Genomic DNA, 15,183 nt, shown 5'->3' on the forward strand with positions numbered 1-15,183 from the left:
CTTGAGCAAGCTCTTAACCAACTGAGCCACTCGACCAGCCCCCAAGCCAGTTCTTAACCATCGCGCCACTCGGCCGGCCCTAATTTTATTTTTTAATCTCCCATTTCTTGAGTTTCTCTTCCTTTCTGAGTGACACTCAGCCCTTTTTTTTTTTCTATTATAGTTTCACTTACCAAGAATTTGTTCTTATTCTTGGTGTCTTTTTTTTTTAAAGACCATCTTATTTCATGGATAAAGGTGTGTGTGTGTGTGTGTGTGTGTGTGTGTGTGTGTGTGTGTGTGTGTGTGAATAAAAAAAGGAACATGAAAGACAATGCATGGAATAGAATATTTAAATATACACACATTCAGTACTCACACAATATTCTTAGAAAGAAAAGGTACTACAGAGGAGTTAATACTGTTTTTATTCTTCCATTGTCATTTTTTAGGACTTCAGTATGGAGTTGGAATAAACACGTGTTCAGTCTTCCATGTTTGTATTTTTCACCTCTTTCTTCTATCTGCAACTCCTAGTCATCCTTCAAGACAAGTCAAATGTCTGTTTCCTTCAGGAGCTTTTCCTAGTCCTCTTTCTTAAGGCCCACACCAGTTTTAGTATCCCTCTGTTATGTTTCACTTACCATTTCATATATTCCTATCATAAGATAGTGTGTGTTTACTTTCCCTTTTTCCTGGGTACTCATGAGGTAATAGTAATAGTGGTTAAGAGTGTGTGCTTTGGACAGAGATAAATCTAGGCTAGGATTCTAGGTCCAATATATAACTCACTTCGTTATTGTATAATATTGGGGTGGTTAACCTCTCTAAGCCTGTTTTGTATGTACTGTAGATAAAGCAGTGATATCCTTCTTAGCAGTGTAAGAGTATATGAGAATGCAGTTAAAGCACATGGCACATAGTAAGAAATGTCAGCCATGATTACTGTTAATGTGAGAACCCTTGACAACAGGTACTGTGTATCTCTTAGGTCCAAAACATAGGAGACCCTTAATATATGCTTTTAGCACATAGTTGTTATTGAAATACTTGTTACATAAATGAGCAAACCATATTTCCACAAACAGCATCTCCACATATATTTTATGGCATCGGATGAGCTTATCAGACAATACCTGAAGATTGATTTTCAAGCTTTGATTGAAGAGGAGTGATTGGCCAAGGGTAGGCTGTTACAAGCACTGAAAAGAGTTTAAAATGTTGCAGAGGCATACTTATTAGTCCGACTCTGGAAATATGTAATTATTGGGGTTATATGTGAGGCCTGTAAATAGTGTTCTTACCAGAGATGAAAGAGAATGATGACGTAAGTTTAGTGATAAAAAGCATGAGATATTCAATAGTTTGACTTTACTTAGTGCTGTGTGAATTATTTCTACAAATCAGGAGTAAAATTTCACTCTTTGTTGCATTCAACAAGTAACAGTGTTGAATATGTGCCTGGCACTATTGTTGGTGCTAGAGATACAGCAAAGAATAAGACAGTTTTAGCAATGAAGAATTATAGCTTGAGTTTGAATTATATGAGTGTGTGTGTTAGTGGGGAGCAGCGCCTAGGCACCAAAGAAATAAAACAGGGTGATGTGTACAGAATATCAGGTGGAGTGGGGAACCAGATTCTTTCCAGCCTCTCTGAGGGCAGGGTTAGTCCCAGAACCCAGGTCTCCTGACTCAGTTCAGGTTTCTTTCATCATATGTCAGTCTCTTGAGTAGAATTTTGAACAAAGTAGTGATTTTACATAAAGAGTTAACATGAATGAAGCCAACTCAAATATTTTCTGCAGTGACTTCTGTGACCTGCAGGTATGACATTATTCCAGACAGATTTCCACATCATGTAGGCTAACACTTGCTGTTTATTCATAAGACAGAATGACCTTAAGAAGTGTTACATAATCTTCATGTGGCTGCTTCCTTCTCAGTTTTCATTATTGTGGGACTTTTGGAAAATGTAGTTGCATTTCAGAGCTTCAAAGTAGATAATCTGTTTCCAGCTTAAATTTTACATGTAGTTTTGACTACATGAAGAGGAGTATCAAGTTAATAATGCCAAGTGCTTATTAGGTGTGTGTTTATAGAACTTGTTCTCCATAGTGTTAGGTACACGAATAGTCAGTCACTCTTAGCCACTAGTCAGTAATAATCACCCATTGTGTGAGCATCAGAATACATTTTCCACTTAGCAGGTGCTTCGGACTTTTGAATGGAATTAAGAATGTATCTTTGAGAAGCATTCCCTCTGCTACTTAACAGCCACCACAGAATGGGTCCCCCAACTTGATGTCTGTGTAATAAATTACGATAAATGTTTGTAATGAATACTTGTGACGCGAAGACCTTATGCAAAAGAAACTAAATAGGTTAAAATTGTGTAATCCTTAGTTGATACAGACATTCTTCAATATGTCTATTCTAATCACCTCTCATGAATAAACTTGTTATCTTTTGGAGTGCCTAGGTTTAAGGAGTACCTAGTGCAACAGTCATTTTCAAGCTTTTTAAAACGAGCAGAATACCTGTTTTCCCCTGTAATGTGGGTAGGTGCCGATCGGTGGCTTTCTTAACTTTTTCTTGAGTTTGGCAACCCCTCTGGGAAGCAGACAGGAGTCAGCTAGACAACTTCTGGCATCTCGCAGAGGAGCAGGTTTGGAATGTACCCTCTCTCCAAGCAAAAGCATCCCAAGAGGAGAGCCCAGATTAGCTCTGAGCTGAGGACAGGCATGCATATGCATAGTTCTCTCCAATTCTCCCTGTGAGAAGTGAATGAGGCCTATTAGGAGAAGCCAGTAGCTTAGTGGTTCTCAACCTTCTCTGGGCATCCAGAATCATCTGGGAGTTTCTAAAAAATACAGATGCCGTAGTTTTAGAGTCAATAAAAGTTTCCTGGAATGGTCTTAAGTGTGCACCTAGAGTCAAGAATCACAGCTCTAGAGGAAGCTCTACATAGGAAAGAGAATCTAGGAGGGAATGAACGATGCCATCACATTTGTACATAAATCCCCCAAATGGTACTCCTTTCCAAATTAATGCTATTAGCCATTTCCTGTGTCATATCCAGTACAGAAGATAAAAGTGTTCTGCAGTCAGACCATCTGATAGCATCGTAACCTCAGTTAGGTTGTTTCAGCTTTTTAAGTAAGTTTATCCGTTTGTAAAATGGAGACTAGTACTTACCTCATAGGGTTGTTTAGAAACTCATATAAGATAATGGATTTGAAATGTTTAGCATAATACCTGGCACACAGGATAAATGCATATTGGTTATAACAATCATCATCTTTATTAATAATTTATCAGCATGCATGGAATATTGAAGGATTTTTTTAAGTGCACATTCACGTAGATTGCCCTGTATCTGTGTAGTCCACATTTGTCATTTTAAATGCCAATTAAATGTTACATCTTGACCCTTCCTCAGTTGTGTGACATGTGAGTTGTTTCTCATTTTCCATAAATATTGCTAGAACCAACAATCTTAGGAAGAGGAGGTCTTTGATTTTCTTGGAATATAATATTTAAAAAACTGGGTTACTGGGTCATATAGGTATAGTCAATATTATGAGATTACTCTAAGGGTGGGTATCACATGAGGTACCATTGAATGTGTGGGTTTGCCATTTGCCCACTTAACAAGGTGGCTGGGTAAGGAAGCATTGTGCCCAGGAGCTACTTGAGCTAGAACAGTGAGGGGTTGTCAGGAAACAGAACTGCTTCTAAGCCTTAGATTCACTCAGCAAAAAGAGGAACCTCAAGGCTTAAATACAGACTACATTTCTCAACAATTTTGATTCAGTATTAGATGCTATTGCAAGAGCAACAATGATCTAATGTTTATCTTTCCTTTTTTAAAATAACAGTGTGAAAGTAGATATTACATTTGGTTATTAGCCAAGTTGGTTTTGCATTTATAGAAAAATATGCTGAATAGCAGGAATTGTCTTTACACATGTAATTTTTCTGAAGTGTTTTTATATAGCTGAATTACTACTAACCTTTTCTTCCCTTTAAGTAGGAGTGGTGAGTGAGATGTTAAAATTGTTCTTCTGAAAAATCTCAGTAAAGGAACTATAGATGATTTAATTTTACATGCAGAAAGCATACAGAAATTATCAGGAATTCCTGCCAGAAATATAATGCTCCAGTTAGTCTGTTACTTGACTAACGAAATCATACAAGCCTGGAGATGTTAAAATGTTTTTATTTGTGCTATATGTTCTTACTTGTTTTTAAGGGACTGGGATTTCAAGCCAAATAGAAGTCAGGTTTTGGAAAAGAATTAAATACCAGCCTGTTTCTTCCCATTTATTTGTTGCCATGTGAAATCAGTCAGCTTCAAAGCAATCACCTCTTTTACGCCTCACTACTAACTCTTCCTTTGGCTTATTTTGTGCAGGAGGTATATCGAATTCCAAAGAAAAGTCAAACGGAAAAGGAGAATGCAAGTAGGTATTCAGAATTATTCTATGTATGTGGCTTTACAAACATTTTGGGGGAAATATGCAGAGCTAATTGATAAGAACTTGAACTATTTTGTTTTTGAAACCAGACAATATGTAATTAGACAAATGAAATATTTGGTGTAAAGCTTTGGAAACATTTATTTTTGTGTTTGTTTGCCAAAGGAGATGTCCCTTTGTGCTACCTTTGTTGTTGCTTTCCTTGAAGTCATGACCTTGACTAGTTTTTCTTCCATTCATTTATTCCTTTAGAACAGATATTCTTAAACCCGTACTCCTAGAGGTCTGTGTCTTTACTCTTTACTTGTAGATGTTTCTATATAAAAATTGTTTGTGTACATTCATTTTTCTAGGGAAAATTCAGAACGTACATCAGACTCTGGGAGTCAGTGACCCCCTCAAAAGATTAAGAATCATTATTACAGAACAGATAACAGGAAGGCCACGGTGGTGTAGTTTCTGGGCTTTACCCCACCTAGTTATGTTTCCAGCATACTTCCTTAGAGATTAAAGCAATAAGATCAATTATGGTGGCTGTCATTGGTCTCTTTAGCCCCTCCAGCACTGACCCAGTGTAAACAGAGTGAAGGAGCCAGTATAATCATGTTTTATTTTTGGCATGAAGAGCTTTTTATAATTTTAAATTGGTTAAATAATCTTATTATTTAAAGATCTGTGAGGCATCCTTTTCATCATTGTTGTATCCTTTTGATATTTTTAATTCTGGTTTAGTCTCTTCATAGATAAATACCCTACTTGGAGCTGCAAAGAATTCTTCCCATAAGAAACAAGGCAGAGTTGGGCAGTACTGGCTGACAAAACCAGTGGCACCATTATGGAGTTGATCATCAGAGGCTAGCTTTTCTCGGCCCGCTGAGTTGAAATCATTTGCTTGATAGTAAAAGCTTAAGTACCTATGAGGCCCCCCTTCCCAATATTTAGCAAATATCTAGTCTGCTGTGGCCCTCTGAGAGTTGATGCGTGGCATTGTCTATAATGGACAACTATAATCTTTTCAGGAAACAGCCTTTTGTGTGCCAACGTCAGTCTCTCCCTCACATACGGACCTTCTTCCCAATCTTAGTCTCAGACTCTGAGATTAAAGAAATGCTTATAATTCCAGCCTGTTACCCCTCAACGTCAAGCAGTTAAAAAGCCTAGAACTTCTTCAACTTATAAGAATCGTGAAATACTTTGGAAAATATGTAGGCTAGTTTTACCTTCATTTTATAATATGAGAAAATCAGCCTGAATAAATGGAGTGACTTCTGCCTCACATACTCTTAATTCAGAATATGAACTATTTGTGTGATTCCATTTCTTATTTTACCAGGATATAGTGAATAAATAACCACATTTTAAGGAAGTTAACACCAGGGCAAGGAACCTGGGTTTGAAGGCGGGAATAAAGTAGTCGTGGGCAGATACAGCTGAAACTAGGTAATAGTACTTCATGGAAGAATGCCATGCAATACCTTGTGAGCTGGAACCATTGTTTAAATTGTACATCATTTTCTACCAGCATATGGTATAGATGAGTTCTGTTAGCTTCTCACTGACAAATGCTATACATGGCTGAAGATGAGTAACTGTTTTGCAAATAAATGGAGTGTCTGACCAACTAAAAGAACTGCGAGAATGACATGTGCAAACCTAACCCTATTGCTAGGGAAAAAACAACTGATAGCATGTTTTTCTGAGATGAGAAAAAGAACAATCAGTTAGTGTTTATTAGAATCTGCTTTGTGCTGTGAGAGAGATTTTATAAGAAATTCTTTCCTCAAGAAGAGAGCGATCTGATTCATCAAGTAGCGGTACAAATGTACATAAAGCAACGGCAGATAATTTACACTGAAATGTTCGGTGGTGGGATTTAGACTTAAGGAGATGAGAAACAAAGAGGCATGGTCAGTGAAAAAGTTGTACTTAGGACAGCTTTTGGGAGCAATGACAATGGGGTTGGGTGAGAATAATGGGAGTAAGAACCATTTAGGTAATGTAACTGAGTGAAAGCATCTGTCAGTAGGAAGCTGGCACTTTTTTTGAAGTTGTAGCTCTCTGGCTTTGATAACTTCCTGAGTTGTTACCTATTATCCCATGTTCGAAATATTTTTCTTTTGAAATTGTAGTTCATAAAAAGTTGTCTAATCCTTTTCTTTTTTTTTTTTTAATTAAAGAGACTTTTCCTGTTGAGGTTTTTATGCTTAGCATGCCAGGCTGCTCTTCTACAAATTGTAAATATGCAGTTACAGGGGCAGTTAGAAGGCCTTTACATTTTGAACTGATGAGCAGACTGCTTTGCTAAAGGTAATGGGAATATCTGCATGCATGTGTTCCACAGAACCTGGTAAAAACGTTGAAGGCTTGGACTGAGACTTTGGTGGGGAAAGGTAGAAAAGGGCATTCCGGAAGAGGCATTCAGGAAGTAGAGTGCACACACACACAAGACCTTGTGTCTCATCCAAATTCAGGACTGGGTATATGAGGAGGAGTCCATAGATCCATTTGTTGGATAGAAATTTGATGTACTGTCTCAATGGAGAAAAGTCTACCAAGTAAATTTTTTTAAAAACCCGTTTCCCTTAGTAACTGAACGAGGAAGGGATGCTGTTGGCTTCAGAGATCAAACAGCTGCCCCAAAGACTCCTAACAGGTCAAGAGAGAGAGACCCAGACAAACAAACTCAAAATAAAGAGAAAAGGAAACGAAGGGGCTCCCTCTCACCACCTTCTTCTGCCTATGAGCGGGGAACAAAAAGGCCAGACGACAGGTAAGTGGCTTGTGTGAGTTATTTTCTTTTCTGAGCAAGTTAAAAAGTGCCCAAGTCATATACTTCTGACTTTATACACCAAGGGCTTTTTTTGGAATAAGTATATTCTCTTGGTGAGTGAGCATACAACTTCACTGATAAATATTGAGACAGCCTTCTTTTGACAGTAATAATAGCTGTGAAGACTAATAATAGATTTTTGGTACTTGAATGGTTTCTGCTTAATAACATTTAAATGCTATTTGAGGAGCCAAAGATTTGTTCTTTAAAGGGGCATGGGGGTTGGTGGGAGATAACTCCTCGAAGATGGTGGTAATTTCTTCCAAAGGCAGAACTTTGTTTTCTAGTGAAAGTTGTACCACACCAGTCACAATGCTGATTGATCCCTGTATCACAGGCTGTGTTTGTCATGCTGGTAGAAAAAAAGGCCACGTGTAATATACCCAGTGGGAACTAGAAAACATTTATTCCGGAGTTCTTTTTACATTTTAAATTTACCTTTTAAAAAGTTGAGATACAGGGGGGTTGTCACTTTGAGGGGTAAAAAGTATAACTGTTGTACTGTGTTGTACACCTGGAACTAATTAAAAAAAAAAAGTTGTGATACAGCATTTATATAATGTAATTGTCAGAATTTTTAATTTGGGGCTGTTTGGGTATGTAATGGTAATTCATCATGATTTTAATTTGCATTCCCCTAGTTACTAAATAGATTAACCATCTTGTCATATATTTATTGGCCATTTCTTTTTCCTTTTCTGTGAATTATTTTTATATGTGTTGTTCATTTATTAAATTATTTGTCTTTTTGAATTTTAAGAGTTTGCTATATACATTCTAAGTATAATTTTGTTTTGTGATAATTTTCGCAAGTATTTTTTCCTAGTTTATGGCTTGTATTTTGGCTTTTTTGTATCTTTTGATATACAGAATTGGTTCATTATGGTTTAATTGAATATATCACATATATTGTATGTTTTCTGGTGAGTGCTTTCTGTGTTTTAATAAATTCTTTCCTACCCCTGAGGTGATGATATTCCTTTTTTTTAAGAGATTTAAGTTCTTAATTCATGGGGAATTTTTATATATGTTGTAAGGTAGGGATCTGGTTTCATGTTTTTCTAAGTGACTATCCAATTGTCCCAGTACCATTTACTTGAATGCCCACCCTTTCTCCAAGGAATGCCCACTCCATCTGCAGTGCATCCTCCAAGTTTTCATATATGGGAGGACTTGTGTCTGGGCTCATAGTGACTGTAGCTTATATTAAGTCTTGATGGCAAGTAGGACAAATCCCTACTTGGATTTATTTCTGCCAGGCAGCTAATGGTACTATCACCCTACTAATACTTTAAAGGAAATGTGCAGCTTAGAGGTTTTTAGACCACATATATTTTATAGTTTGGATAAATATTAATGCCCTTATCCGTGAAGCTCTTTTGTCATTTTTTTATTTTTGCCAAGAGCACTTTCTCAGAAGTTTGATTCAGACCATAGAACTTCATCCAAAAAAAATTTTAAGTTCTCAATTGTCTTGTGAATATGAGAGCCGATGGTTTCTTGGGGGTCTGCTGGGGATACTTATCAAAACTATCACAGAGTAATAGGCTTAGCAGTAAGATATTATACTTGGTATTGCACGGAGAAGAATATATATTACTCCCATAATTTTATATGTGTGTGCTCATGCTTTGTTGATATTTGTTATAAGTGTGTGTGGTCAGACATACATCAAATTCTGTAGCTTTTATTAGTGTGTTTTGGTTTCTGTTTTAATTTCAGAATTTCTATGTATAGATCTGCCCCCAACTATAAAGAAGAATCTATTTAGAATGCTGTATGTATCTTTAATTTGAAATTCTAGAATCTGAGAATAGGATAAAATTATTCTTCTCATCTAGGTGTCTATTTCCTTGGGATTCTTTCCTATGTGCAAGACTCCTTAAGTAATCTTGAGTATGAGTTTTTAACCAGTGTCAAATTGGAGTTGATGTGGTTAATTGTTTAGTGTTGCGTGAGAACACATATTAGTGGTTTGATTACATCTGTAATTTAGGGGAAAACTTTTTGTTTTCTTTCTAGGTATGATACACCAACTTCTAAAAAGAAAGTGCGAATTAAAGACCGTAATAAACTTTCTACAGAGGAGCGTCGGAAGTTGTTTGAGCAAGAAGTGGCTCAGCGGGAGGCTCAGAAACAGCAGCAGCAGATGCAGAACCTGGGGATGACATCTCCACTCCCCTATGATTCTCTTGGCTACAGTGCCCCTCATCACCCCTTTGCTGGCTACCCACCAGGTTATCCCATGCAGGCCTATGTGGATCCCAGCAACCCGAATGCTGGAAAGGTGCTCCTCCCCACACCCAGCATGGACCCTGTGTGTTCTCCTGCTCCTTATGATCATTCTCAGCCCTTGGTGGGACACTCTACAGAACCCCTTGCTGCCCCTCCACCTGTGCCAGTGGTGCCACATGTGACAGCCCCTGTTGAAGTTTCCAGTTCACAGTATGTGGCCCAAAGTGATGGTGTGGTACACCAAGACTCTAGCGTCGCTGTCTTGCCAGTGCCAGCCCCAGGCCCAGTTCAGGGACAGAATTATGGCGTTTGGGATTCAAACCAACAGTCTGTCAGTGTACAGCAGCAGTACTCTCCTGCACAGTCTCAAGCAACCATATATTATCAAGGACAGACTTGTCCAACTGTCTATGGTGTGACATCACCCTATTCACAGACAACTCCACCAATTGTACAGGTAACTAATTTTGGAACCACTCTTGTCTGTCTTACAGTTTGTTTATGAGATGTTAGATGTACATGGGGAAGTCCTGCCATTGATCACTTTTATATATTGATCAATAAGAGTTATCTATTGTTGTATATCAAATTACTCTAAAACTTAGCTTAACACAGTAATTATTATCTTATAAAGTTTCTGTGGGTCAGGAATTAAGAAGCAGCCGGCTGGGTGGTTCTGGCTCAGAGTCTTAAGCTAAGAGTATACTGTAATTTTATATTTCAAAATATATTTTTGTGTTTTTTAATCAATTTTTTTGTTTGTTTGTTTTTTGTTTTTCCTATAAAACAAAGCACTCCATTTTAGGCTTAAAAAAAAAAAGACTGTATAAAGCATGATCCTTACCATATTCCTATGTCTCTCTCCCATCACTCTTCACCTTAAAGGTGGATTGTGGGTGGCAAAGACTCCCAGGGATCTTTCCTGCATTCATTACTTAGTATTGATCAGTAATGCTTACTTCTGTTAGTATTTTTGTGGTGAAAATGATGAAGCTGTATCAAGATTTTGTTTGAAAGGTCATGACAAACTGTTCTGCTTTAATTCCTAAAACCTTAACAATTAACTACTTTCATTTTTTATAATCTCTTTAATCACAATTATATATTTTATATATTTGTAATCTTAGACTTGAAGTTTTTGACCCCATGTTTTTCGACTTAACATGATTCTTAACCATTTTCCAAATTATTGTGTATTTTTATGTGTGTATATACATTGATACATACATGCAATCATGCATATACATATATATATTTTTTTAGCTGAGCCTTCTGCCACCTGTTGGCAGCATATACATATAATTTTAATGGCTATATAATATCCCATTTGCTTAAGCTCATTTTAAATCTGTTTTTCTGGAGTAGTCATTTAAATTGAAAGTTCTTTTTCATAATTTCATAATTATTAACACCACACTGAACATTCTTTTTTCTTCCTTTTTAAAAAAACTTTATTGTTGAACAGCTATGGTCATTGGTTACACATTGCTTTCATGCTACAATGGCATAGTTGACTCTTTTTAAGGAGGGCGCAGCTTACAGTGGCCCATGTGGGGCTCAAACCAACAGTCTTGGTGTTAACAGCACAACGCTCTAACCAATGAAGCTAACTGGTCACCCCTGAACATTCTTATACTTAGTGGTGTATGTTTTCATGTTTGGCTTAAAATGAATGTTATAATGCTAAACAAGGCTAGTAAGAAAGTGGTCATTATTGGTTATCAGGTATCAATTTTAGAGCATGTTTTGGGATCTTACACAAATTTCTTAGGTCCTTACTTCTCCCACTGTTTTGCTATATTCTTTCTTGGACCAAGCCATTATTTTTGAGTTTTTCCTGAGATTGTGGATCACAGATGAAAGAAAAATGGCCTGCTTCTTTTCCATTGCTACTCCTGAAGTATGTTCTTAACCTAGGTGTTAGAGCCCAAGCAACAGCAACGGAAGATGGCCATTAAACACTCCTCAATAGAGAGCTCATTGTCAGATGGTTGTTCTTATGCAATAAAATCTGTTTTTCCATCCCAGTGATCAAAAGACTTCTCTAGGGTTTAGTTATACATACATAGCCTTAAGAACCAACCATCACAATTTTACTTGTTTCCAGCTTTCCAGTCTGTTCCCACCAAGAAGTCATTTATTTGACTCCCTAACCCACTTTATGTGTGCTAGAGTAGTAGATAAATTACTAGGATGGTTCAGACTATCCTTCCCTTCTCTGTGAGATTAGCTGAGCAGAGATGCTGTTGGGCTTTGGGTAATGAGAAGCTTAGAGCATGTTGTTAGTGTGTGTGTTTTGAATCCTAATCCATCATTTACTTTGTATCCTGGAGACGGGCACTTATATTCTTCAGTTTTAGTTTTCTCTTCTATAAAATGAGCAGAATGTCTCAGAATGGTTGAGGGGTGCATGATATAATGGATATTAATAATGACAGATTTAAAGCACCATTTACCTTGAAGGTTTAATTATAGCTATTACTCAAACAGTTACCATAATAATACTGAGAGAGTATTGACATTAGTGGGCTGTGAAATGCGGCTAGTCAAGGTCATATATCTGGTGTCTGGCCCAAAGATCTGACCTCCAGGAGAAAGCCTTACGGTCTGTGTCATTTAAGCCTAATATCAACCATACCAAGATAGGCTACTGGGAGTTTGTAGATATGAATAACCTTGATAATGAAGTATTATGTGACATGATATAAATTTGTGTGTGCATACATATGTAATACATTTTGACATTTGAAATAGATGTGTTATCAGAAGGTGACCATTTTATTTTTGTCACAACTGCTTATTAAACATAAAAGCTCAAATCATGAGGCCACATGATTTATAGTGGTTTTATGAATTAATGAGTGACCTTACAAAGTTATACTGAATCACATCTCAAAAACTTGAGTGCTTAAACTGTAATTTTTCACATGATAAAGTGAAGTGACTCGGATATAAAGTCATAGTGATTTTTTCTCTCTAGAAGTGGAAGCAGAACAGTTATGTTTCCCCCTCATAACATATTGGACCTTCTTAGTGTTATCTTGTAATTCCCATTGCAAGTCACATTTTAAAGATATTTCTAGACTGGATTTATGTTTGAGAAGTTAGCTTTTGTATCATTTCAAATCACTTGAAGGGGAGAGCCAATTTCTACAGATTTTCCCCCCAGCAAATGGCGAGATTTGACAAGCACATGCTATTTGCATATGCCTCACAAGTGTGTACATCTTTCGGGTTATTCAGTGGGACTGCAAACCAGTTTCCCCTTTTTATTGCTTTGTTGGTTTGGGCATTGGCCTGTGGTTTGGACAGAGACTATAGAACCCTGGGACAATGTTAATTTTCCCATTACCTTTTGACAGTTTGAATTTCAAACACTGTACCTCCAAATGAAAGATTTTATGCCAGCTTGGAAGTTGATGACTTACTGCTTTATTAGAGCTACGAAAGTATAAATTATGAATTCTTCATTTTATCTTGTAGAGTTATGCTCAGCCAAGTCTTCAGTACATCCAGGGACAACAGATTTTCACAGCTCATCCACAAGGAGTGGTGGTTCAGCCAACCGCAGCCGTGACTACGATAGTTGCACCTGGGCAGCCTCAGCCCTTACAGCCAGTAAGAAATGCTTTGGTTGATGAAACTCTCATTGGCTGCCTACATTATCTTTAGAAGGTTTACTTTTGTTTTGGTTTTTGTTTTTGTCTTTTTTCACTCTGGGTTGAGTTTTTTAATTTTTGTAGTCACATGACTGTGCACCCTGACTGAAAGCTACTCATCCATTTTGTCAGTTTTTAAAAAAAATTCTGTGGAATTTACAGCTATGTTAATTAATATGTATTTTGCTCCTAGGAGGATCCTTTTTATTTGTCATTTATCTGACTGACCTTGTATTTTTATACTTCACTGTGAATTTTTGAAATAATTTTCTAGACCTAGCTATCATTATTTAGGATACTGTATGGTCCTGTACTAGACACCATAGACTAGGAGTGTAGAATTGAATGCTATACTTCCCTATATATGTTGTGCAATATGTATTGAGAGAAGCTTTTGTTACTGTGCACCATTTGTAGAAGGATGTGGTGAAATCTTGGTGAAGTGTTGTTTGGGGATGAAATAGGAAATAGGGGCCTAGTACTGAAAGCAATTGAGAAATTAAACAGGAGAATAACATGATCAGATTAACAATTTAGAATACTTACAGTTCTGGAGAAGGCTTTTGCAGCAATGTGATGAGTGATGGTGACTTGGACAGGTGGGACAGCTAGTGGAGATGGAGTAAAAAGACTGCATGTGAAACAATTGGGAGGAAGACAGTGTGCACTTAGAGCAGGTGTTAAAGGGCCTGCTATGAGTTGGGCCTTTCTAGGCATTTTGAATACAAACAAGAGATTCAATTCCTATCCTTAGAAGCTGACATGCTAGTAAGAGAGTTGAGGAGGATCACAGTGAATGATACTTAAAACAATCAGTTTCATGTCATGAAAGGTGCAGATGAAGAGTTTGAGGAGGAAAAAGAATCATTCCCAGGTCGGGGAAGGATTAGTAATTTAGTAAGTACCGAATGATTTGGAATATTAAGTGACACCAAAGTTTAGGGAAAAGAGGTCGCTTCACAGGCCAGATAGATGGCTATGGAAATGGAGGAAGTGGAACTTAAGCAAAGCCAAAAAAAAAACAAACAAAAAAAACAGCTATGTGCAATAGAGATTAACAGGGGTGTGCACAAAGCAATGACCTCAAAGACCCATGTTTGCTTAAAAGTGGGCACATTTTTATCATAGCCTGGGATCTCAGGTTCCTCTTTAACTCCTGAAGCAAAGGAAAAACTGGAAAAATTATTCTTTATTAACTGGCTTATTACATAGAATGAACAATTAAGGGTATATATCCTATAGTGATTATATTATTAGTCTGCTAGAGCTGCTGTGACAAAATACCACAGACTGAGTGGCTTAAACAACAGAAATATATTTTCTCACAGTTCTGAAGCCAGGAGTCTTAAAATCAAGGTGTTGGCAGGTTTGATGTCTCCTGAGGCCTCTCATCTAGCAGATGGCTGCCTTCTCACTGCGTCTGCATGTGTTTCTCGATGTCTCTTCATCGTCTTAGAAGGACACCAGTCCTATTGGATTAGGGCCCCACTTATGAGTGCATTTAACCCTCCATCAGGCGCAACACATCTCACAGATTCATGCACACAAAGATGCCACTGTGAAATACATCTTTACTGTACTAAGTCACAAACACAGCTGGTGATAGGTTACAGTAGAGGGGGAAGATATGGAAGCGATGAGTCATGATACTTAAGTTAACTATTAGATATTTGAAAATTTGTGTGCAGTGAATCTGTGAGATCAGTTGCACCCAAAGGAGGGTTAACCATGATTACCTCTTTAAAAACCTTGTCTCCAAAGATAGTCACATTAGGGGGTAGGGTTTGAACATGAATTTTGGGGAAATACAATTCAGTTCATAACAGTGATTATGAGGCTTTTATGTTTTTTGAAATGTAGCATTCAGTTTTTTAAATTATAAATATGAGGTTTCAAACATAACGATTCTTTTCAAACATAAAAGAATAGTACAGAAAAATATGTATAATGGGTAAATGTTAACATTGTGTTAGATTGGCTTTCCAGGGTTTTTTTGTTTTCT

At 37.2% G+C, this 15,183-nt stretch overlaps 1 protein-coding gene across 3 annotated transcripts in view; it reads left to right on the forward strand.

The window, feature by feature from the left end:
* Positions 1-15,183, forward strand: part of SETD2 (SET domain containing 2, histone lysine methyltransferase) — a 119,048-nt gene that overhangs the window by 90,430 nt on the left and 13,435 nt on the right. For all 3 annotated transcript variants that reach the window (XM_019632685.1, XM_019632704.1, XM_019632696.1), the window contains exons 13-16: positions 4,394-4,442; positions 7,044-7,227; positions 9,310-9,979; positions 13,006-13,140. In XM_019632685.1, coding sequence (XP_019488230.1) covers positions 4,394-4,442; positions 7,044-7,227; positions 9,310-9,979; positions 13,006-13,140 — 1,038 coding nt within the window. The remainder of the gene's footprint in view (positions 1-4,393; positions 4,443-7,043; positions 7,228-9,309; positions 9,980-13,005; positions 13,141-15,183) is intronic.

This window comes from Hipposideros armiger, unplaced genomic scaffold (genome assembly GCF_001890085.2).
Source record: "Hipposideros armiger isolate ML-2016 unplaced genomic scaffold, ASM189008v1 scaffold_18, whole genome shotgun sequence".
Lineage (NCBI taxonomy): Eukaryota > Metazoa > Chordata > Mammalia > Chiroptera > Hipposideridae > Hipposideros > Hipposideros armiger.